The sequence below is a fragment of the Verticillium dahliae genome, genomic scaffold (assembly GCF_000150675.1).
Source record: "Verticillium dahliae VdLs.17 supercont1.2 genomic scaffold, whole genome shotgun sequence".
Classification (NCBI taxonomy): Eukaryota; Fungi; Ascomycota; class Sordariomycetes; order Glomerellales; family Plectosphaerellaceae; genus Verticillium; species Verticillium dahliae.
This window is the reverse complement of record NW_009276916.1, coordinates 602550-625212: the sequence shown is the minus strand read 5'-3', so window position 1 is coordinate 625212 and position 22663 is coordinate 602550. Positions and strand designations below refer to the sequence as shown.

Sequence of the window (22663 nt, the reverse complement as noted above, 5' to 3'; positions counted from 1 at the left end):
GAGGCTTTCCTGCGCACATGGTGTTGATTAAAGATGGTCGGCTTGTAGGGCTCGCTCGTAGCTGTACCGTTCGCAACCAAGTCTGGCCCTCAGCTGGGAGCCAACGTGCCGCCACACCAGGTCGTTCCATGGGTCGGCTGCTGCAGCTGCAGCTGTTTCAGTGCGACAAACAAAGGCGAGGCTCAGCCAATACATGGCGCCGTGCTACAATTTTCTGGTATTTCCTGTTGCGGTCGCCGCTAGCTGTGTCTTGGTGATTGGCAGACGACATTTTCTCCATGGGCGAGGTCAGCAGTGGCCTTACGGCCCCAATGCTAGCTAGGTAGCTAGGCAAGCTAGGTAACCTTGATGCGCGGCCCTCGGTGTCCTTAGCAGCCGTTACTTCCTCAGGGACCGGTTTGGTTGGCCTTGGACCTGCGTGTCAAAGTCATATCGTCCGGTTCTGGCATTTGACCGGCTCAGCCTCATTCCGACTGCGAGTATGAAAAGACTAAATGATGGATACAGTTGAAGCCGACGATTCCGCAAGGATGTGTGAATCAGGATCTGGGGGTGAGGGGGGAGCTCTGGAAGGGAACGGATGGGACAACAAGGGCCCTCCTTCTTCCCAGACGAACAACAGTGTGAAGCGCTAGACATTCCAACGGTGCTGCGGTGCAGTGGGTGCATCTTTCCCCGGAGATCCGCGTGGACTCGTCAGCATCGTGGCTGGCCAATGCCACAGGTCCTGCTTTGGACCACTCAGCGCCCATCGTTGTGCTGTGCTCGCGAGTTGTTGCATCAGCATCTCACAGATGACCTCAAGCCAAGCCTCGACAAGCTCTTTTTTTTCTGGGGCTCTGCTGTCCAAGAACCGGCCTCACTCGAGAGACACCATTTGGTCTTTGGCCAGGAGCTCGAGGAACCTCATGCAAGCCAGAGTATCACAATGTCAAAGAGGCTTGAAGAGACACTGCACCTACAATCAAACAACAGCATGAACGAGCCCCTTCTCGTGGCGATCCTCCACATTTAGACCCTCGTCATTAATGCGACATCCGCCCCTCCGTCCTGAGCGCCGCTCCCCGGTCCTCCCGGGTCAGAGCATGCGTGGATGTCAAGATCGCTCCGGCAATAACACCTTCGAGCTCCCATCTTCGTCTGTAGGGCGTCGCTTGCCGGTTGCTGCCGATGCACTAAGACCACCGCATCACCAGGCTGGTTCCGCACTGACAGCGCTCACATCCGCAGAGATAATCATGGTGTCTGAACGGACGATTCATGACACGAGCTAAAAGCCATGATGCGCTTGCACAGGCCGATCCTTCACCGAAGACTACGGCTCCATCGGCAAACGTCTGACGGCATCACTCTCCCACCCTTCCACTCCACTCCACCACCGATCTCGGCACACCATCAATTCCGCACCGCACCGCACCATCCGGGACGCCGTTACATCGTGGTGTACACCACCCAACATGTGATCTCGAGCATCAGGACATAACCAGTTGATGCTGTACGTATTGGTGGCTGCACGTCCGCCAATAACCTCCCTCGGCCTAGATCCAAGCTCTCTTCCCGCCTGGTGGTTCCTGTGCGGCGAGTCAGGTCCTTTGAGCTCACCCTCATGATGTCAAATTCGGAGTCCTGATCTTCCTCCTGCGAATGCGTGACTTCACTATTTGGAATGGCTTTGCTGTTGATAACTGATCAAGCCTGCAGCATCGACTAGCCGGCGCGAGGATGGGTGCTGGGTTCTGGATACAGTGAGGTGGCAAGCCTGGTTGGGCGAGTATGCGGCGTGAAGTGGCGATCCGTCCGCAGCATGCAAATGCAAATCTGCGTCCCACTGCCGGCCTATCGACTGACGTGATAGCGACCCCGCGATACGGCAGACTTGTCTCGGGGAGTTGGACCCTGGCCGAGAGATTCATATGTCGGACTTAATATCTGGAGATGATCAGCGATCAGTAACCAACCCAAAATTCCAGAGATATGTCCACTGTTCCTATGATCTCATAGAACAAACACACCTGTAACTCGTTTCTTGAGAATAATAAGTAAGGTCCGGGTGCGCGTGAGATTCAACTATCAGGCCCGGCGTAACACTGTACATTGGCGGGGCATCACAGCCTTCCATGCGGTATCATCATGGCTCGTCAAGGCGCAGGATGTAGCTCGGTATGGGCAACTAGCACGTCACCTATTGACCGATAACTACAGGGACATCATGCATTATGGACAGCAGCCCCTCCTGCACAGCAAGCTCTTGAGCCTGTTTGCAGTCGGGCTAATTTAATCTAATTTGCGAGTTGTCCATGGTAACGAAGCCCGAGAGACACCAGGACTCCCTTTCACTTCCAGCGAAAAGGGGCGCGTATGGGAGACTTTGGAGGTTAGATCAGCCGTACTCCCCAGCGGTATATTATTACACAGCCTCAACTTCGAGAAAGTGTGATTTTACAGCGAATCCGGGCTTGCTCTTGAGCTCATCCGAGCAGCAATCTTGAAAGCTACAAGGTCCACCCGAGAGGCCTGTACAGACCAACGCACTCTCACCAAGCATGGAACAGCACTTGCTGCTGTCCTTCTCCCAGGCAGTCATGATGAAATGGTTTCTATCAAGGCACTTTTGCACTGGGAAAGAATTTGGGGTAAAAGAAGTATTCCGCATCAGCCCCATGTCGGTGCAAGCGTACCGTGGTGTTGAGGCATATGCCATGCCTGCAGGCCAATTCGTTGAAAGGCGAGGACACTACCGACAGCTGATTGATTCCAGCATCTCATCCTTCCCAGCCGGCTCATCGTGTCTCTGGGTCTAGTGATCGACAGCCAAGGTAGAGCTGATAAACATGAAGCCACCCATCAGATGCGCAGAAGATGTCGTGCGTGCACGGGCCAACAAGTCACTGCCCCGCAGAACTTGTATTTGGGAAGACCTCAATTGAGATATGGGTCACGGAAGACTTCAAGTCGTCCCCTTCCACACTCACACATGATACCCAATCTCGCACGTCTGACTGTTCCACCTCAGTTCTGGTCATAAATCTCATCGCGACTCCTCCAGTCAGCCAGGACACGTCACCAACCGCGCAACTCCACATCATCCACATCCACCACAATGCCGCCAACTCAGCTCCCCGCCTCTGGAAATCCTCTGTAAGAAGCTATCACGACATCCCCCCCTCCCTGGTCCCCTTTCCCCCAGCAGAACCACCCCGCTTTCCCCTCCTGCCGAGCCTCTGTGGTGGCGGAGCTCCCACACCACGATCCAAGCGACAAGCATCCGCAGCATCTGCTGACTTGTCAGAGCTCCGAGCTAACACCCACTGCGCCGATAGGGTCTTCTTTGATATCACCCTTGGCGGTACGTCTTCCTCTTCCTCGGCTCCAAGATGCGATGGGTGTCCGTAGTCTTATCTCCATCGGCCGGGCATCCGACGATACCGTTCCCCGGCCCTCACCGCTCGCCTCCGGCCTTTCCGGTCCCCCCTCCCCCTGCTCTCCCTCCCGTCATGCGTCTGCAACTGCCTTCCCCAGACTCCACCCCCCCAAAGCTGACATGTACAACCCCTCGGTCCAGGCGAGCCCCTCGGCCGCGTCACGTTCGAGCTCTTCGCCGACACGACGCCCAAGACGGCCGAGAACTTCCGCCAGTTCTGCACGGGCGAGCACCGCCTCCACAACCGACCGCAGGGCTACAAGGGCTCCAAGTTCCACCGCATCATCCCGGGCTTCATGTGCCAGGGCGGCGACTTTCTCAACGGCGACGGCACGGGCTCGACCTGCATCTACGGCACCTCGTCCTTCGCCGACGAGAACTTCGCCATCAAGCACGACGTGCCCGGCCTGCTGAGCATGGCCAACGCCGGCAAGGACACCAACGGCAGCCAGTTCTTCATCACGACGGTGCCGACGCCGTTCCTCGACGGCAAGCACACCGTCTTTGGCAAGGTCGTCGACGGCATGGACGTTGTCAAGAAAATGGAGGCTACGAAGACGGGGTACCGCGGGAAGGACGTGCCGAATATGGATGTCGTTATCGCGCAGTGCGGTGAGATGTAGACCGGGTCGCGTGTGTGGGATCGCCCGAGCCAAATTACGTAGTAGGTGCGGGAGAATTCTCATGACACGGCGTGAGAAGGTTATTTAGGGCTAGCTGTTCGTTTTGGCAAGGGAAGGTATATCTGACGCGCCAAGTAGGACAACGTGTTGCTGAATGCTGTCATCGTGACCCAGAGTAGTCTTGTGACTAGATACCCCAACTAGAACGGTCACGACGGTGACTCCGTGGACGGGGGTGATGTGATTGCAACTAACGCCCAACAAGGAGTGGCAAGGGCGCCTATGCAGCTGGGCCTCGTTCCGCAAAGAACTGCTTGTCTCGTGAATCAAACATGGTCTCCGCTTGTTCATTCATCCACTTCCCTCAACCAAAGCCAACCACATGAATCAAATAAAGCACGACACCTTCACGTGACACCTCATGCATAAGTTCACAGACAAACCAGCAGATTGATGCAATGAATGCCAGCAACAAGTGAAGGGAGAGACTGGCATTGTTGATGGCGAAGAGCCAACACATTGCCCCCAAATATCAATACATCACCAGAAGTATCACGCGGAGAGCATCAAGTGGTTTATGTTCGTCATTCAACCATCTACGAACTGCACAACTTTTCTGTCCCAAATCCGCCTTGCATTGGAACCAGCCTTCGTCGATGCCGACTCAAATCCCTTCTACCGGGGACGCAAACGCAAGACGCAAAACACACCTTGTCGTGCCCTCTTCCGATCCAAGGCCAGAACCAAAAAGGGCCTGCACTTTCCTTCCGTCGAGACCATCTGCCAAAAGAGAGAGCTCTTGACCAAAGACAGGCAAAGCCAATCCTGCCACCAAGCCATTGACCAACCTCGGGCTGACGCCATGCGAACAAAGAAGAAATCGTCAAAAACAAAAGAAAGGCAAACAAAAAAAAGGCAAACCTTCGTCGTATCTCGGAGGAAATGGACCGAAAGACAAGCGAACGTGGGGGTATCTCTCCTCTAAAAGAAACCGGGGGCTCACCGGCCCCGAACGCCTTGACCTTTCTGTCTTGGGTCATACCCTGTCGATCATGCCGGATCGAAATGCTGTTGTACCCCCCTCCCCTCTATTGCATCATGACTGCCATGCTTGGTTCATCGCACTGAATGCCCGCATCCTTTTCCTTGGAGAAATGAAACCTTATAACGCCTGTCAAAGGAGACCCTTGGTATTTTGCACGAGAACGAGTTGACAAGCCAAGACAAGCAAATGAGATGTTGGCCCTTAGTTGTTGGCGCCAAACTCCCACGAGGCTCGGCCACGGAGGTTGCGACGCGGCATGAAGGGCGTGACAGTTGGGGGACCGCCAGCGTTGCCAGCACCAGCCGTGACAGTGGCAGTGGCATAGACTGTGGTCGGCTCCGCGGTGACGGTGACAGTACGAATGCCGCCGACAGGCGTGGTGGTCGGGATGTCAGTGCCAGCGCTGGGTGAAGCAGTAGGGACACCCTGCTCGGGGCCACCACCAATGCCGTCAATGGCGACAATGAAGGGGTTCTCCAGCTGGTCAGCAATAGCGATGCCGTTGTAGTCGGTGGGGTTGGTGATGAAGTCATCATCCTTGACACGGACGCCCTGGCCGAGACCACTGCTTGCAAAAGGGGCAGAACTGTTACTGTCGTATCCAGCCTGCTGGAAGATTGTCTCGCCTTCAATGTTGATTATGGCACACGAGCTGTAAATCTGGGCGACTTTGACATGATCACCTTCCAGATCCTTGCGGCCGGCAGGAGCTCCTCCCTTGGGGTAGACGGCGTGGATATCGCTAACGACGACCTCTTTCTCCTCGGTGTCGAGGCCGGGCCAGTTCCAAACCCAGTAGAGGGTGTACTGAGTACCCTGGGGGAGATCCTTGGCGAGACTGACATCGCTCTGGCACCAGTTGTTGGGACCAGTGAGCTCATTGGTTTGGACAGGGAACTCGTCCTGGCGCCTATCAGAGCGATCGAAGCCGTTGGCCTCGTAACAGCGACCATCGTCATACTTGCGAGTTGCGAGAAGCTTTCCGCGCCCGTCACCGCCCTTGCCGTCAGGGGTCCACTTGAGGTGAATGTCGGCCAGGGTATCATCAGGACGCGGGTCGGTCGTTCCGTAGATGTAAACGACACCGCCATGGTCAAGTCGACCGGGTTCGAGGTTGGTGACGTGGCCATTCTCAAGGTAGCGAATGGCAATCTGATCGCCAGGAGCAGCGGTCAGGACGGGGAAGTTGGGATCCTGAGGGGCAGTGACAGGCTGCTTGCAAAGAGGTAGGCCAGCTCCGGAGACCTCGTTGGTGACAGCGATATCTGAGAATCCAGCGCCACGGCCAGAAAAGCCGGCGGCAAAGCCGGCGGGCTCGACCATGGTGCCATTAGAGGCGATGCGGTTGAGACGCTCAACCCAGGAGTGAGAATTGGCAAGCTGGGGTCCGAAAAGGATGGCAGCCAGCAGAGCGCCAGTCTTTCCAAGAGCTTTGATGGCGACCATGGCAGCGATTCAAGTGTGTCTTGAAGTGCTGTACTTGTTGTCTGATGAGATAAAATTGTTAGCGTATGATTCTTGTTGAAATTGTTTTGCTTGTTCGGCTGGTCAACAGCAAGCGAGATGAGAACGGCGATATAAGTAGGGAAATGCAGGGAGTGAAGAAGTGACAGTGTCCTGGAAAACTGAGGCTGCTTTAAGATCAAGATGTGCAGACAGCATGATTGTCCAGTGTTGAGATGCCTCCCCCGATCACTCGACCAGTCAAGGAAGGAGCAGGGACTTCAAGTGCGTCCAACCCGATGGCACCAGCACAACCAAGCAGAACAGAGTTGTGAGTTGAGGGTGAGAAAGGCATGAATAAAAACAGGATATTGTGAGAACAGTGGCCTTGAATGACTGGCTCTGATGCAGAGACGGTCTGACTGTTGAAACAAGGAATGCGCGCCGAGCCAAAGCGAACAAAATTCACAGCAAGTTGCAAGACAAGAAGGACAAAGAACAAACCTTTTACGGACAGCTTTCGTGCTGTATTCCGTATCGTCTTCCGTGGCGTTTGATGGTTATGATGGGATGGCGATATAGAGTAGGCGTGCGTGTGTGTGTGCGGTCGTCTTGGTAGTTGTGGTGGTGGCGTGGATGGGTGAGAAAGGGTTGAAGATTGTTTAGTTTTGGTGGTTGCCCGCGACGATATGGGGAAAATAAAACTTGTGGGCGGCCGCAGGCGGCAATGAACCGGTCGAGTGGTGATTCAGAGCTGAGAGAGGGCGAGGGTGCGCGTCGGAATCACGGCAGACTAGGCATTCACCGTTGTCGAGGCAAATAACGTTGGTCCAGGGGGAAGGAGCGGACTTTTCGCGCAGTCGTTGAGATGCCAAAGAATCTGAGCAGCTTTTCTCGAGGAGAACCAGTCCCAGACAATGCTTGGAAGGCCAAAGGAAAGAGGCCTGACCAGCAGAAACCCTGGTATAGAAAGGAATGTAGCACAAAGCTGGAGTCTGCAGATGAGGACGAAAGGGAAGCAGGCAGATGGACCAAGTTGGCATCGGGCCATGTAGGTCTTATTAGCTGCATCGGATGGGCTACAGAACGGCTACATTCATGGCCTTTCGGATGGGCCATGGATGGGCCATGGAGTCGAGTTCACGTCATGTCGCCCAAGGCAAGGGGGTGACTGGCCACGGGATGTCGAGGAGCATAGAGACGAGACGACGCAAGACGGAGAAACGAAACGCCCAGAATCACCACCTCCTCTCCACGTCTCTCGCACCTCGAGGCGGCCATCTCCTACCAAGCGCAGGTCGGGTAGGCCACCCTGTTCGACCCAAGATCCATGGCCATCAAGGAAGAAGGGAGGGATGGGAGCGGGAGCGGAAACAAGCAGCAGCCAGGAGGCACGGTCTAGATTGAAGAGATTGATCGGCGCCGACAACGAGAACCAGTGGAAATGATCGAGAAGGCCGACTTGGGACGATGGACCAGGTTTCTGGGTGGGCTCTCGAGAACCAGTCATGGAACCATGTCGAGGTCTGTTCAGCCGAAGCGAAGCCCGGCGTAGGCAAATGGATATTTCGGTACGCCAAGGATGTTTGCAGTGTACGGCAGACCGAGCACCCACGACAAGTGCTAGGACACTGCATGCCGACTCGACGCTGTGCTCATCAGGAATAGAACGCTGGTGCCGTACCAAGGACGATGTGGACGTGAAGTTGAATCGTCTCGCGTGTGGCGTTGATGGACGCAAGGATCTGGCACAGACGGTGGGGTCGGCCCTGGAGTCTTGCCAGTCCTAAAATGGCACCTGCGCTAACCGCCCAAAGTAGCAGGGGGCCACATGAGATGGGAGACGTGTACCTTGCCACGGTCTGCGGGTGCGGAGATACCTCTGCTGGATCCCGTGCACCGATCCGGAACAGGGGCCTGCAACAGCTTGGACGGGCGCTACTTGTCGACACAGGGCAGCCAGTGCTTCCTGCCGCGGCGACGCCAGTCGGGACCAAGCGAGCCACAGCACCTGCACGTCCTCGCCATTTACTGGTCGCTGTTGACTGCCCGTGCCCCTTGTACCTGCCTGCCCGAAGCAGCCCCTGCTCCCGTGAAGCAGGTACCAGGCACAGGCAGTGGTGGGCAGCTTCCCGGTGGGCAGCTTCCCCCCTGGTGAGCCCCGGAGCACAGCAACCTCCCCACCACCCCAGGCGGCCACTCTCCCCCAATCCGACCCTCGCGACAGCTTCATCTCTCTTCATCTCCCTTGCCGCGCTGCAACGCGCTGCAACGCGCCAGACCCGACTGTCGGCCACCCTTCGACTGGTTTCGACACGCCCAACAGCCGCTGCACAGCCCCGGGCCCAGAACAAGCAAATAGGCGCGCCTCGAGATGATGCTTACACTACCTTACCCTACCTTGCCTTGCCTTGCTCTGCCTGGCCTGGTCGTGCCATCGCATGACCCGTCCATCCGCGTTGCCGCCCTACCCCGCCGACCAGCCGTCAAGACTCATGTTCTTCGCCTCAACGACATTCTGACTGCATCTCAACGCGTCGTGTGCCATACACCCTTCCAGCCCTTCCAGACGTGTGGTGTTTCGCCCTGCGCTCTCTTCCATGGATTCGGACCCGGACCTCCTGACGAACTTTGCCTTCTCTGTGTGAAACATCTTTCGACCCCCGGCACTGGCCCTGCTCCACGCCTTGTCCGATACTATCAATCTACCGCTTATCGGCAAAAAGGAATATACCTCTACTATTGCCTTCTTCAGCAGATGAAGTTCCCCGGTTTCATCCCAACTTTGCACGCGACACTCATCGACGGGCCACTGAAGGACCAAAGCACCAAAGGAATCGCCCGACACATCCTGGACGGCGCAGAGACGATGGTGACACCAGATCAAATCGTCCAGGGGCAACACCATGACTTGGAACCAAGCGTTTCGCTCTTGACATACGACAATCGTGAGCATGTATCTGCCATTACTACAAATGTGGTATCAATATCCAGAAGAGAAAGGTCGTCCCAGCAAACAAAAACCCCTGAAACCAAAAAACCCTACATCGAACATCCATCTCTTCCCTTTCCGTGTTTCGCCAATGTCCCCAAAGTGCTGTTGTCACCCCTCCCTCAACGCCGAATGCCTGTGCGCCGTTCCCAAATAATCCTTTTCAAAGACCAATAACCCCCGCACCCTGAATCACAAAGTCCAAGCAAACACGTCCATGTCGCCCACCCCTACTCCCAGCGGTGGTGGGCGTGACTGCCATCATCATACCCCGCTGGTCCCGTGCCGTGGTGTACAAGCTTCTGAATGGCCGTCGCGGGGAAGTTCTCGCGGTTCTCCATGTCGAGACTGTTTGACCGCGCTCGCTTGCGTCCTGCCATGCTCTTGAGAGGGCTGATCTGATCCAGGGAAGGCAGCACGCGTTGGTCGACGGATGACCATCCCGTACGGCCATCGGCACCCGTGACTGCAGCCGCCGCAGACACGGCTTGAGCCCAGCCCTGTTGATTCCAAAGTTGGCTGTTATCCTTGCTACCATTCGGGTCGAGCGACCAATTGGCGCGAGCGCTGCGTTGGTTCTCGCCCTGCCAGTGCTGTTGCTGAGGCTGCGGTGCCGGCGCGGACTTGTTGGCTTCCGCGTTGGAATCCCACCCGCTCCACTGGTCAAGGCCTTGGAAGGCCGTTGTGTCCCAAGCCTGCAGTGTCGCGCAGTCGGCCTCATCGTATCCGCTGACACCGATGTTGGTCGGGATGTTGATGCCCGCTGTGGGGGTAAGGTACGGGTCGGCGCCGGTAGGCCCCATGTCCGCGACGAGGGTGCTTTGACTGTCAATGGAAGATGAGCATGGCGCACTGAGGAAGTCAAGCTGCGAGGTCTGCTGGGATGACTGGTGGTCATGGTTGCTATCGAAGCTGGGAGCATATGAAGGTTGGAGGGATGCAGTAGGGGGAGGCGTCGCAAGACCAGTGAAGTTGCTGTCAAGGTAGCCCATGGAGCCGCTGGAAGACAGGCTGGGAAGCTGGCCGGGGAGATGGGTTGGGTCCCACGCCGCGTTGAGGTTCTCGCTCATGGTGGCCGTCAAGTGGTGCGCATATCCAGGGGTCGGTGCCATGATCATGTCACGGGTGGGAATGGCATTGTTGGCAGGGTTGACGCAGACATTTTGCTGGTGAGCCGGCGAGATGGGGTCCAGCGCCGTGAGGAAGCGCCATGTCGTTCCCGGGGGGTGATACACACGCTTGCCACGGTTGGAACGGCGACCCGATGACGAGGTCTCTTCGCCGTCAGTGTCAGTAGGCTTGCGGCCCTTGCTGGTGCTAGTCGGCTTCTCGTAGATGGGGTTCCACTTGTCGTCAAAGGCGTGGACGGTGCGGAACTTCCAGAGGATCACGCCGCGACGCGTCCACTTGCGGCGGTCGGCCGAGCCGTCAGGGGGTGCGGACCAAAGCTCCTGGAACATGGCGATCTGCTGGATGAGTTCCGATGTGGTGCGCTCCGACTCAAGTGCGGCCTGCTCGGCGGCCTTGACCTCTTCGCTGCTGAGACCCTCGCTCTTGATCTTGGCGTCGATGGGCTCCTGGAGGTAGCTGGCGCAGTTGCTAAGAATGCTCGCCCACTCGGCAGCCGGGAAGGGGACGCGGACGTCCTGACGAGGGCGTGTACGGCAGTCGCACTCGGCTCCGCGGGAGCTATCGGCGCCGTTGCAACCGGGGCGGTGCATGTATTGCACACCGACCTCGCTCGTCTGCTCGACGATCAGAGGCTCGCCGTCACCAGGGCGGCACAGCTCCTCTGGGCGCTGCAGCCTGGTGATGCACTTCCATCGGTGGTTCTGAAGCTGAGGCTGAGCAATGTTGAGTTCGACAAAGCCGTTGAGTTCGGAACCGGAGGGGAAGTTGCTGCGAGGGTGCAGCTCGAGAGTGACAGTCATCTCCAGCATGTCGAGCCATCGGTTCTCAGCAGTTGCAGCTTCGAGGCTACGGTGAAGAGACGGGAAACGCGTCTCCCATTCCTGGTCGATCTCAGTCGCCGCAGCGGCCTCCTTTTGTGCCAGTTCACGGTTGTACTCGTGAAGAAGAACGCTGCCGCTGTTGAGACCCCGGTTCAGGCTGCTGTCAGACTCCTTGTTGAGGTTCTTCTCGAGGTGGGGGTAGGCATCGGCGTTGAGGGCCTTGCCGTTACGATCAAAGGCTTCACCCGTGTTCTCATCCATGGTGACATCGCCAGAAGAGACAAAGATCCAGCACGTCTTGGGGCGCATGACGACCATGGAGTCCATGGCGAGGATCTGGGAGAAGTACTCATAGTTAGGGCGAACGTCAGGCAGACGACCCTCGGAGAGAGCAATGAGAACTGGGTTGTCCTTGAAGGAGGCAATCTCTGAGTTGCTGTCCTTGAGACGGGCCTCACTCTTATCAGCATCCTTGACGAAGAAGAAGTGGTCTATGGCCGTGTTAGTCATGATTCACGAACGCGGAAAGACGATCCTGAACACGTACAGCATCGATGCTTCTCAAACATCTTCTTCACAACCTGAATGTGGCTGGAGACCTGCTTGCGCTTGCGCTCCTCGGTCTTCTGGCCAGGCTGCAAGCTGCAGCAGTAGGCAATCCAGAGGTACTCGCTGATGAGCATGTTGCGCCCAAACTGCTTGCCTTGCATGCTGTACTTTTTCCTTCCCATGTGAGGGATGATGAGGAGTGCTGTTGTCGTGTTAGTGACATGAGCCTTCATACGGAGCACAAATGTGAAAAGCCAACTCACAGTCGAGGAACGCATCCTCGAGGACGCGAGGCCAGATCTGCTTCTCATTGGGGTCCTTCTGGTCCTGCTTGTCCCTGTAGGGACGGAACTCGGGCGTGAAGTAGATGGGGTTGATGTCCTGCCTCGACCGCCTCGCGAGGCGGAGGTGCTCGGCGCGCGTCTTCATGCCCATGCCGGCCATGCCTCCCATGCCCATGCCGCCATTGCGGAAGATGGAGCCGGCCTGCGAGGGCACGACGGGTGTGGGGATGGACGGCGGCAGCGACGGCGAGAAGAGGCCCAGCGTCGGCACGGGGCGGCAGGACGACGCGGCGGCTGCTTGTGAGAGGGAACCGAGGCCGTTGGGGATGTGCTGGGCGTTGCCCGTTGTGTCCCGCAAGGGCTGGCGGGACAGGCTGTGCTGTGGCCTCCTGCCATGGCTGCCGTGGGAGGATGTGTTGGTGTTGCTGCCCGGGTGCTCGTACCCGTAGACGGGGGAGGGCATCATGGGGCGAGGCTGCTCCATAGCTGCTGCTCGTGTGCCTCTTTTTTTGCCACCTCGAGAGGGTAGTGTATCGTGAGTTTCTCTGTCAGGATCCTCAGAGGAATCTCTGCTCTGCTGCTTACTGCCTGTGTGGCAAGAGGAGTGGGAGCAATGCAAACAGATTCCGAACAAGAGACGGAAGAATGAAGAGAGGACACAAGATGAATGCCTCTGAAATGGGGGTGCGGCTGCTGGAGAGGAATTCTGCCTTTAAGGATAGGGAAAGACCCAGATACTCAGGGGGTCACGGGACGGCGGGAGTGAAAGGGGTAGAAGGCTGGATGGGTACGGGTTGACAACAGAATGATAGTCTCGCCACCAAGATAATTAGGTATTAGGTACGGGATACTCGGGCCCGCAGGTGAAGGAGAGTGGGATGGTGGTATCGAGAGAGAGGCGAAGGGTGGAGAGTGTAGCCTGAGTGAGCCGATGAGGAACGAGAATCTTCAACTGGCATGAAAGGGAAGAGGATGTGTACGCAATATAAGTGCCAATCAGCTCGAGGTTGGAGGAATGAGGGCCGATGATCTAGAGTGTGGTCTCTCTACTCACACACAGACATACACTCTGACCTGCGAGACCGATATCCATCTCGTAACGTACAGGGGGGGGAGAGAGGCCAAGAGACGAGCATGACCACCGATCCCAAGCGGAGAAGTGCCGAGTCGATCACCAGGGTCAGATCTGGCAGCCCTGTATAGACTGATAGTCTGTAGAGTATATCAATCGCGGATGCCATGGTTCACCCCTCGCTGGCACCCTTTCACGCGGGGAAGACACGTCCAGGCGTGTGTCGAGCGAGGACCGCTACGGGTGCTTTGACGTGATGGCAGCAGATACAGTGAGCCCTGTCGACATATCGCGATCCATATCATCGGGCCCGGCGAGGGGGGCGTGTGTCCAAGGGAGGTCGAGCCAGCACCCCTCCAGCTCAATCTGGCAAACGGTCAGAGGAGCCTCGTCTTCCTGTGAAGGAGGGTGCAAGCTCAGGTCAGCTCGAATAGGAAGCCCATCCACAAAAATTCAGCCAAGTGGTATCCCAAAGAGGGGCCTGGGGCAAGGAAAGGAGAGCAGGGTGCCTGGCGTGGGCGAGGAGAGGTGTAGCTACTGAGCCCTACCGAGCGACTCATCTCGCACGCCACTAGTACGATGGATCAGTCGCGCAGCAGGACCTTGACGAACAGGTAGGGGACGATGACAGGGTGTAGCAAACGCGCATCGCCTACTCCGCAGCACATGGCTTTGCAGGATGTACGTTGGAACATGCAAGGGAGGGGTGGCTGCACGCACCATCTCATGATCCCACCATAACCTCGATGACAGCGCAATGGCCAGGTATGTACCTGAGATTAGCATCTGAGACAAAGAAGACGACGCGCTGCGCGCTTGCATTCCCCAATCCGGAGTGGGGGAGAGCGTTTTCCCTGCGATGCCGTCGAGGGACCGTCGCGTCTGAATAGATGGGCCACGATCCAATAGAGGGCGACCGCGACGACCTTACAAAGGGATGCACCACGCCCAATTCGCCTGGCCAGGAGCAAAGGCGCTGGCACACAACTGATGCTATCCAACAATAGCAGATGGGGTCAATGTCGATAAAGGGAAGAAAGGGCTCTCGCAAGGATTCAATTATCTGTTTCTTTCATGCCTTTTCATGCCTCTAGCTGTGGTGAAGGGTTGTGGCCCTCCGACCTGCGTCTGACTCGGACTCAGACTGCGAACTCGTCCTCATTGTCCTCCCCGATCGTGATCTTCTTCCTCGTCTTGCCCGTGAGTTGCGCCAATGCTACCTTGTTGACCTGCCCACCAACCTTCTTCTGCATCTTGGCAATCTCCTCCTCGGCGTCCAGGGCTTCGGCTTCGGCGTAGTCGAGCACCAATCTCCTGCCCAACAGGTGGGTGTGCTGTAGCGCATCAATTGCATTCTGCGCCTCCTTTGGCGTCGAGAACTCGGCAAACGCAAAGCCGCGAGTCGACTGACCCATTTTCTTGGGAAGCCGTACTGCCCGCAATGTCCCGTACGTGGCGAACAGCGCCCGCAACTCCTTCTTGCTGATTTCGAACGGCAGGTTCTTGACCACGATCTTGGTCCGTTGACCCGCCATCATCTTGGCCTTGTCTTCCCTTCGCCTCTCTTCCGCCGCGTCTTGACCCCTGTGCGACGCCCTAACGCTGAGCGTGTGTGCATCCAAGACCTGCCCGTCCATTGCCTTGATTGCAGCCTGCGCCGCTTCGCTGCTGCGGAAGGCAACAAAGCCGAAACCCATTGATAGAACCTGACCAGGTTTTTTCGCGTCCGTCTTTGTCTTGACCTTGGCTGACACAAAGCCCTCCAAGGACTTGAATGCGTTGGTGAGGCCCTCCGACGTTGTCGAGAAGTTAAGGTTCCGGACGAAAAGTGACTGCCCCACGACCTCTTCCTCTTGATCGTCACGCTCCAACAGCTGTGTCACATTGAGCTTCTGCACGCCGGCAGGCTGATCACCCTGTGCCGGCGTCACCTGCACAGCATCATCAGGTCCAAACAGATCCTTCGGCCCTTTCTCGAGAAACAAGACTGAGTCTTTGATCCGACGGTAGGCGAGCCTTCCGAAGGCTGCCTTGCCCTGTCCAGGGGCGTACTGGACAATGGCGATCGTCTTGCTCGGTGGCATAAGTACCCGGAGCACAGTTCCGTGCTCCGCGAACAGCGTCCGCAACTCTTCCAATGTGGTCCCGTGGGGAAAGTTTTTTACTAGGATGGTCGAGTCACCACGCTTTTGCGACTTGAGGGCGTTCAGGTCAACACCATTGGCCAGAAAGTACGCCTTGGTTTCTTGGATCACCGACGTCTCGGCCACAGCCTGTTTCACAGCCGCCGACGCATCGGTAGGGTCCAGAAGGTCCGACTTGGAGACTCCGAGACGGCTCGCCACCGAGGTGTTGATGGCGTCCTGGCTCATATACAGCGCATTCCAGTTGAAGGTGTTGGTGGAGGCTTCGGCCTTCTTGCGGACCCGCTGCTGAACCTTCAGGGGCAGTTTGGACAGCGAGTATTCGTCCATATCCTGGTCCCGCCGCGCAGCCGCGGGTAAAACATGGAGCAGTCGCCCTTGAAAAGTCTGCCCATCTGACGACTGGAATGCAGTGACAGCGGCATCAGCACTGGCAAACGAGACGTATGCGAATCCCTTGCTCGTCCCAGACTTTGCCACCGGGATGTGTACCTGAGACCAACTTGTCAGTATTCTGATTCATGGGTAGTTCAGAAGAAGCGTCATGAGGAGATGATCATGTCAGAAAGCCAAAGCATCTACTAAAATACTGGTCCAAGGTTCGCATCAACCACCAAAGGTGTAAGCTGTCCCTATCTGGATTCATCATATGATCGGTGGGGCTGTCGTATGTCATGGGAGTGTGAAAAAAAGGGGGGTGCCTACCTCCTCGACTTCTCCGTACTGTTCAAAGTGGTCACGGAGATCGTCCTCGCTGACACTGAAAGCCAGGTTTCGCGCAAATAATCGCGCGGTCTGGCGAATGGTGTTGATGGCCACCTCCTTGTCAGACGGTGCCGGCGCAGCCTTCGGCAACTCCTCTGCGGGTGCCTCACTGTCTTGACTTTTAGATGGCTCAGCAAGTGGCTTCTGACCAACATCCTCTACGGCCGCAACGTCCTCCATGACTTCGTCCGCAGACTCTTCGCGGGTCTCCTTTTGGACTGGGGGCGGCAGCGGAATATCTTCATCGTCTGCCACGAGGTCCAACATTCTGTTGGTTCGCGAACGCAGCCAGTCATCGTCTGTAGCTACGGGGTCCACTACCTTGGAAGAGTCAAGCTGTGTCTTCGGAACAGGCTCGGCTTCCTGTGGTGATGCAACAGTGTCTTCGGTGTCTTCAACAGGTGTCATGTGTGGGGGCTGTTGAGGCGACTTAGGTTGCTGATTGCTTGGCGCTTCCCTCATCTGCTTCTTTTCTGGCCTCGTTGGGATGGTCTCATATTCATCATCGCTCTCGCCATCTTGAAGAAGCTTCTTCTTCTCAGCGATCGCCTTGCTGTCGATGACTTCGGTCATCTCATCCGCAGCATTGGTCTTTCCTGGCTGGAAAGTCTGCAAGTACTCCCGCAACCTGGGGTCAGATTCATCGACCTCGTCCCTCTTCCGCTTTTTGGCCGCTGCATCGCCGTTGGCATCCCGAACCGCGTTAGCCGGCGGGAGCGCTGTCGACGACGCTGCAGGGATCGATTGCTCGCTCTTCCAGTTCCTCTTCAGAGCAGGGTCTGCAATCTGAATCAAACTGTTAGCATGCCTGTCACTCTTCTTGGGGGCGGGGCAGGGTAAAACATACAGGTCTTGCAAGCTGCACTTCGATCCTCGACATGCGGATGTACGACTTGTTGAAGTACCTCACGGCCTTCTTCGCATCCTCGGATGTCTTGAAGCCGACATAGCCAATTCGCCGAGGCAATATGACCTTGACATCGGTGACTTCTCGTCCGCCAGCCGAGAAGTGCTTCTTGAAGTCGGCATCGCTGATCGTCGGGGGGATGCCCTTGACGAAGATTCTTGACGTCTCGAACTCTGCGTCCGAAGGCTGTGCCGACATTTTTCTGAGGGGGTTTGTGAATAAGCCTTGAGGGCGGTAGGGTCCGGTACTATGAAGGCTGTAGCATTGTGGTGTGGTGAAGTGATGGCAGAAGCCGCTTGAACCGTATGGCAGAATCCATGGAGTACTTTTTTTTTCGCGACTTTTTCTCCTCTGGCAGCTCCTTATCGCTATCAACATGTGACCGTTCGCCTGTTGGGCGCCCCGCCATTAGCACGCGGCAGTCACGACCACACGACCCACAGCAGCATCATGTCCACTCTAACTGGGCACCTAGGACCGCAGGTAGGTATGGGAGAGTCCGTGAGTGGCCCGTGCTGCATGACAACCCAATCCCAGTCGCGCAGGGACCTCTCTACAAGTGCTAGCTGGAGTGGAAGGAGATCGCGAAACACCAAAGCAAACAAACCCGGCCAACCCACCAGCTTCCTAGGACGTGAGGCGAACACATCTGGGAACCAGTCTTCCACCTCAGGCTCTGTCTTCAGTAACTATCGTTGCCTTAACAAACACGGTAAGTGCGAGATCTACGACACCGCAGCATTTGCGCAACGAGCGCGGCTTGTCGCCCAACCCTCGAAAAGGGGCAGTTGGCAGCTTGTGCCCAAAGCATGACCGCCTGTACTGAGAGACCATCTTAGCTCAGCCGCTGACAGCAACTTGACAGCTCAACCACCGGACGAAGCAAATCATGGCCGACAAGGGAAGTGCTGAGGCTCCACGGGAGGCGAAGCTTGAAGGTTTGTCGCCCGCCTACCGCACCTGCCAAGACGACAGTCCGTACTGACGCGCATTGCGACAGCCCAGATCAAATCCGCAGACATGGTATGGTGATTGCGATTGTCATCGAAACATGCCAAGGCTGACACCTGCCAGACCGACGATATGCAACAGGAGGTCATCGAAGTTGGTGGGTAGCTGCTAGGTCAATCACTGGTGGTAAGAGGATTCTAATACGCCGTGGCACAGCTCAGGAAGCGATGGGTCGATTTACGATTGAGAAGGTATTGATCGCCGGCTCCTATGAACCCGATATGCGAAGCTTACAAGATATCTTAGGACATTGCCCAACAGATCAAGAAGACGGTACGAACTTCCCCGCCATCCGCCGCACGAACGAGGTACTGACGTTTCGGGATCAGTTCGATGAGCGCAAGGGTCCGACGTGGCACTGCATTGTCGGCCGCAACTTTGGAAGCTTTGTGACGCACGGTACGAGTTGATGGCGTCGATGCCTCATTATTTCCATCGAAAACTGAACATTGCTGACACAAATAAATCCCACTGAGTAGAGACGAAGCATTTCATCTACTTCTACCTTGGCCACTGCGCCATCCTCCTCTTCAAGACCCAATAATGGGCGGGGCAACCGACCATACGATGACCGACCTTAAAATCAGCCCGGAGTTCCCCTTTTATTTTTGCCTTTTTGCTTCGAGGGACGCAGCAGCGTACGAAAGAAACGAGACTCTGAACTGTGGACGAGGATCAAACGAGTACGGCATGATGCGAATATGGAATCGCCTGTGTTCGGAAACGGATTGGTCTGGGTAGCTTCGTCTAAGCGAGCCATCGGGTCGACCTCGTCGATGGATATAGTTCGCAGCGGGGCTGTTCTTGAGCAACTCGTTCTAGACAATACCCAGTATCAGGCCTGAATCATTTTAAGGTCATATCCAGTGCAGTATGCGATCAAACCTTGAGGGACCTGGCGATAGCGCAATAGATGTTGCTCGAAGAATCGATCGAGCAAGCTAGGTGCGAGGTCCATACCTACAATGAAGGCCAAAACTGTACCGAACCCAGATCAGCAGACGAGGGGACCTTGAACACCAGATATCGTGGTCAACCAATATCATTCTGTCAAGACTGTCGAGCACTTGGCCGCGCGGTCTATTACCCCCCCCATCATAAGCCACGGGTAAGCTCCAGCTCTAACGTGCATTCAATGCCACGCGAAAATCCCGTCCATTGTCTCCGGAAGCCGCCCCGATGTCGCCAGCAACGGTACCCCTCCCCCGCCCCACTCACTATGTCTGCCCGCAGTGTCAAATTGCCCCCAAGGTAGGATCGACACCCGCCTTCTGCGGGTGCTTGAGGAAAAGCACACCCCTCTCACCCGGGAACGCTATTGCGAAGAAGGCCGGGTCCTCCAACTCTCTCTTTACCGGTCCACAAAATTCCGCTTCGGGGGACGCGGGAAGGGGAGCCCGCAGGAGGGTCAATGGGAGCACGACGGTTATGGGGGTGAGGGGCACACGCTGGTTCTGGTGCGTGCGTGCCGTCCTCCTCTACCCTCCTGCTCGGCCACATCTCTGGGACAAGCTGGTGCGTGCTGGCAAAACATGATAAATATTCTTGTGACGGCAAACCAGAACGCGCGGTGTTGTTCTTAATAATCGCTGCGATCTCCGGTCTAGAATGCTTGCCGGGGCTCAATATGGACAAGCAGATTTGATTTAATTCCTGCATGGCAGTCGAAACAACCCTCAGCTAATAAACTGTACGTTTAGGTTAGACTACCAAATTAGACGATGGTCTGATGGCCTCGCATCAAAAAGTCCCTGCTGCAGTAGGCAAGCGCTGTTGCCGCTTTAAGATGCATGTTGGAGGAGAACAAATTGGGATTCCTGCTGCTACTGCCTCTCACTTGCATGAGACATCAGTACGTGAGGTAGGTACTCTGGGTCAGTTCTTTACGGGTTGTTTACCAAGACGACTTGTATGCAACAGCGTACTGTACTTTTAGCTTTGAGTGTAATACATCGTCTTGATGGTTGCCACTATGTGCCTCCCCTACCGCCAGCGGTTCTTCCATGCCTCTTTTGTATGGCTTCCATTCTTGCTCTCAATGCCAATGGCTCGACTTGAACTGGCGTCTGAAATGATGCTGTAGAATGAAGTGTCTGCGTCCGCAACTCGTATCGAGGAGACTCGTTACTTCTGCTTTCATTCTACCTACAGAACCGTAACTGCAAGCTGTGGAGAGTCCTGCAATCCCATAACAGTTCAACTGCGGAGCTCAGGTGTAGAGCTATGAGACAGAGCACGTCCTGGGCTTTGAGGGGCGAACCGCTTCATCATGGCGCGGTTGCCGTGATTGCATCTTCTTGTAGAAGGCGCCTACCAAGTTGTGGATGCCCATGATGGTTCAATATCCCCAAGAGGACGTTGAGGCAGAGAAAGAGAGGCCAGCCAACGTTCTCTACTCCCTCATTCAACCTGGCTCGAAAGTGTCGGGCTCGAATCAAGGTTGGAGGCCGGGTGACATGGCATATCTTCTGGCTGACGAACAAAGCTTACCTTGCGTGAAAGTACATGGTATGGTGGCCTTCCTACGCTACATTCGACAGAGGTAGCTGCATATTAACGTATAGAACACAGAACTTTGGCTTGTTGTAGTCTTGGCTGGAAGGTCACGGCACTGGCCAGAGCATTGGTTTCTTTCCATAACATGGTTTTCAAGCTATTTACCCTAGCAGCCTACTTGATGGGCGTAATCTTGTCAAGGCATAGTCGCACTCTCCCTGTATCTCTGGTTCAGAGACAGCTTGATCAATCCCAGGCCATAGGCCAAGGACCTTTTTAGGCAAGTAGCAATGAATAGACGACAGGTACACTGGAGTGTCGGATTCAGATGTAGCCTCGAACTTATTCCTGCCGGGTCGTGTTATTGCCTGAGGAGATTTGAGACGAACACCCTCGAAATCATATTTCCGCAGTCACTTACTTAGTAGCCATACCTGAACTATGACTCCAAAACGAACATGGGGCAAGAAGGGGCAATTGCGCCATAATATCTGAGCGTTGGAAACTAGCTATGATCCAGGACAGGACACCTTGACAAAATGAACCCCAGATTCGTCGTTGATGTCGTTGGTCCAATAGCAATAAGGCTTTGTCGCAGGCCAAATATCTGCCCTCGGACGTTCCCATTGAAGAACACTTTGCTCCATGGTGGTTCCGGCTCGAACATCTACCAGGACTGCGTGGCCCATGCAAACCTAATTGCTCTCGATGACCCGACTAAACAGTCACATCAAATCATGCCCGCAGCTTCCCGACACCTGATGTAGTAATATACGGCAGCTCGCTACCGTGTGTTCCAATCCTCGGGTGACAAGAGACGGAGACGGATCGACTCTGAATTAGCCAATTAAAGCAGCGAGCGATTGGAACATATCTGATTCATGAAATGGTTACCAAGCAAGGTTCCTGAACATTCGTCACCAAGCTTCTGACGCACATAGACTGTGCAGGAAATCCATCAGACGTCAATCAGAGGATCCCAGGTGGGCCGATCCTTCTTGGTACGTGCTTGATCAAGACGGATTACAATTCACCACCGCTTCTTGCTCAATGCCGCATCAGCCACGTAAGGTCTGGCGCTCCGAGGTTGCAGCTTGGAGTGGGCTATGCAACGCTTTACGGAACAACTATGGACTGCATTGTTCTCCGGACGAACGCAATCAAGGTACCATGTATTTGGCCGCACCCATGTCATTCATGGCTTGCCTCGGTGCATATCCAAGCGGTAAATGCGGGGGCCATCAGTTCCCGTGATATTGGGCGGCGGGAAGGGTGTCGGAGCGACGGCAGCGAGACTCTTTCACCTTAGCGCTCGCTGGTCGACGTTGTCCCGCCCCGACCGACTGAGAACATGCTGACAACCTTTTCTCATTGTGTGCGACCCTACCCTGCGAGCGGCAGCTCCGAACCGAGCAGGTCGAGTCACTGCCCCGCAGTTTTCAGTGGTGATGGGAGACCTCGACTTCCTCTCACCGGGGAGAGCAAAAGGCGCACAAACGGTGCCACTTCCATAAAGTCAGTGATTCTTGAGTCGTAACATGCACTTCAGGTGGTCGGCAAAATATGGGCAGCAGCGGGACTAAGGTAGGCACGGGGGCGTACGAATCTATCGACACGATACATCGACTACTTCCCAAGTAGGAAAGAGAGGGGTTCAAGTGGCCCGGAACAATGTTGAAGTCACACGAGGTACACACCATCTTCTGGTGGGATTCTTGAGTTCGGGCCAGTCCGGTCCTCGTGGAGCAATTGCCTAGTGCAGAGCATGGCAAATGGGGCAAGCCTGTGGGGGGATGGGTGTTAGACCCAGATCATGACCGCCGGCACACTCGCCTTGCGTGAGGCAATATTGGATGGAGGGTGGGGGGCCCATCTGTCCCATCTCTTGTGCTGGGGATCAGGTTGTCTTGTGCTGTAGTCTCGGACCTGCAGGAGTGTGAGGAGAGAACATGCGAGATG

General features: G+C 55.8%; 5 protein-coding genes across 5 annotated transcripts; 2 read left to right on the top strand and 3 right to left on the bottom strand.

Annotated features, from left to right (window-relative positions):
• Positions 1-3100: 3100 nt before the first annotated feature.
• On the top strand, positions 3101-4044 carry VDAG_01004 (peptidyl-prolyl cis-trans isomerase H; the record flags this gene model as incomplete). Its single annotated transcript, XM_009649890.1, has 3 exons — positions 3101-3138; positions 3321-3346; positions 3563-4044. The coding sequence occupies 3 exons, from the start codon at positions 3101-3103 to the stop codon at positions 4042-4044; spliced, it is 546 nt and encodes a 181-aa protein (XP_009648185.1).
• A 1246-nt stretch (positions 4045-5290) lies between these two features.
• Positions 5291-6535, bottom strand: VDAG_01003 (uncharacterized protein; the record flags this gene model as incomplete). The annotated part of the gene is made up of 1 exon (XM_009649889.1): positions 5291-6535. The coding sequence occupies one exon, from the start codon at positions 6533-6535 to the stop codon at positions 5291-5293; it is 1245 nt and encodes a 414-aa protein (XP_009648184.1).
• A 2464-nt stretch (positions 6536-8999) lies between these two features.
• VDAG_01002 (uncharacterized protein) lies at positions 9000-12793 on the bottom strand (the record flags this gene model as incomplete). The annotated part of the gene is made up of 4 exons (XM_009649888.1): positions 9000-9501; positions 9795-11967; positions 12024-12227; positions 12289-12793. The coding sequence occupies 4 exons, from the start codon at positions 12791-12793 to the stop codon at positions 9000-9002; spliced, it is 3384 nt and encodes a 1127-aa protein (XP_009648183.1).
• Positions 12794-14520: 1727 nt separating this feature from the next.
• Positions 14521-17488, bottom strand: VDAG_01001 (multiple RNA-binding domain-containing protein; the record flags this gene model as incomplete). Its single annotated transcript, XM_009649887.1, has 3 exons — positions 17138-17488; positions 16231-17076; positions 14521-16017 (listed from the first exon to the last, which is right to left on the bottom strand). Exons 1-3 carry the CDS (start codon positions 17393-17395, stop codon positions 14521-14523), a joined length of 2601 nt encoding a protein of 866 aa, XP_009648182.1. The 5' UTR covers positions 17396-17488.
• Positions 17489-17781: 293 nt separating this feature from the next.
• VDAG_01000 (dynein light chain) lies at positions 17782-19194 on the top strand. Its single transcript, XM_009649886.1, has 8 exons — positions 17782-17909; positions 18063-18135; positions 18198-18220; positions 18272-18305; positions 18365-18399; positions 18455-18481; positions 18538-18607; positions 18688-19194. Exons 2-8 carry the CDS (start codon positions 18087-18089, stop codon positions 18750-18752), a joined length of 303 nt encoding a protein of 100 aa, XP_009648181.1. The 5' UTR covers positions 17782-17909; positions 18063-18086; the 3' UTR covers positions 18753-19194.
• Positions 19195-22663: the final 3469 nt, after the last annotated feature.

Bases quoted from the DNA above. Each gene is read 5' to 3' on its own strand.
- VDAG_01000 (XM_009649886.1), top strand. From the start codon at position 18,087: ATGGCCGACAAGGGAAGTGCTGAGGCTCCACGGGAGGCGAAGCTTGAA. The intron at 18,306-18,364 runs GTGGGTAGCTGC...GCCGTGGCACAG, and splicing joins ACAGGAGGTCATCGAAGTTG to CTCAGGAAGCGATGGGTCGA. The intron at 18,400-18,454 runs GTATTGATCGCC...AAGATATCTTAG, and splicing joins GTCGATTTACGATTGAGAAG to GACATTGCCCAACAGATCAA.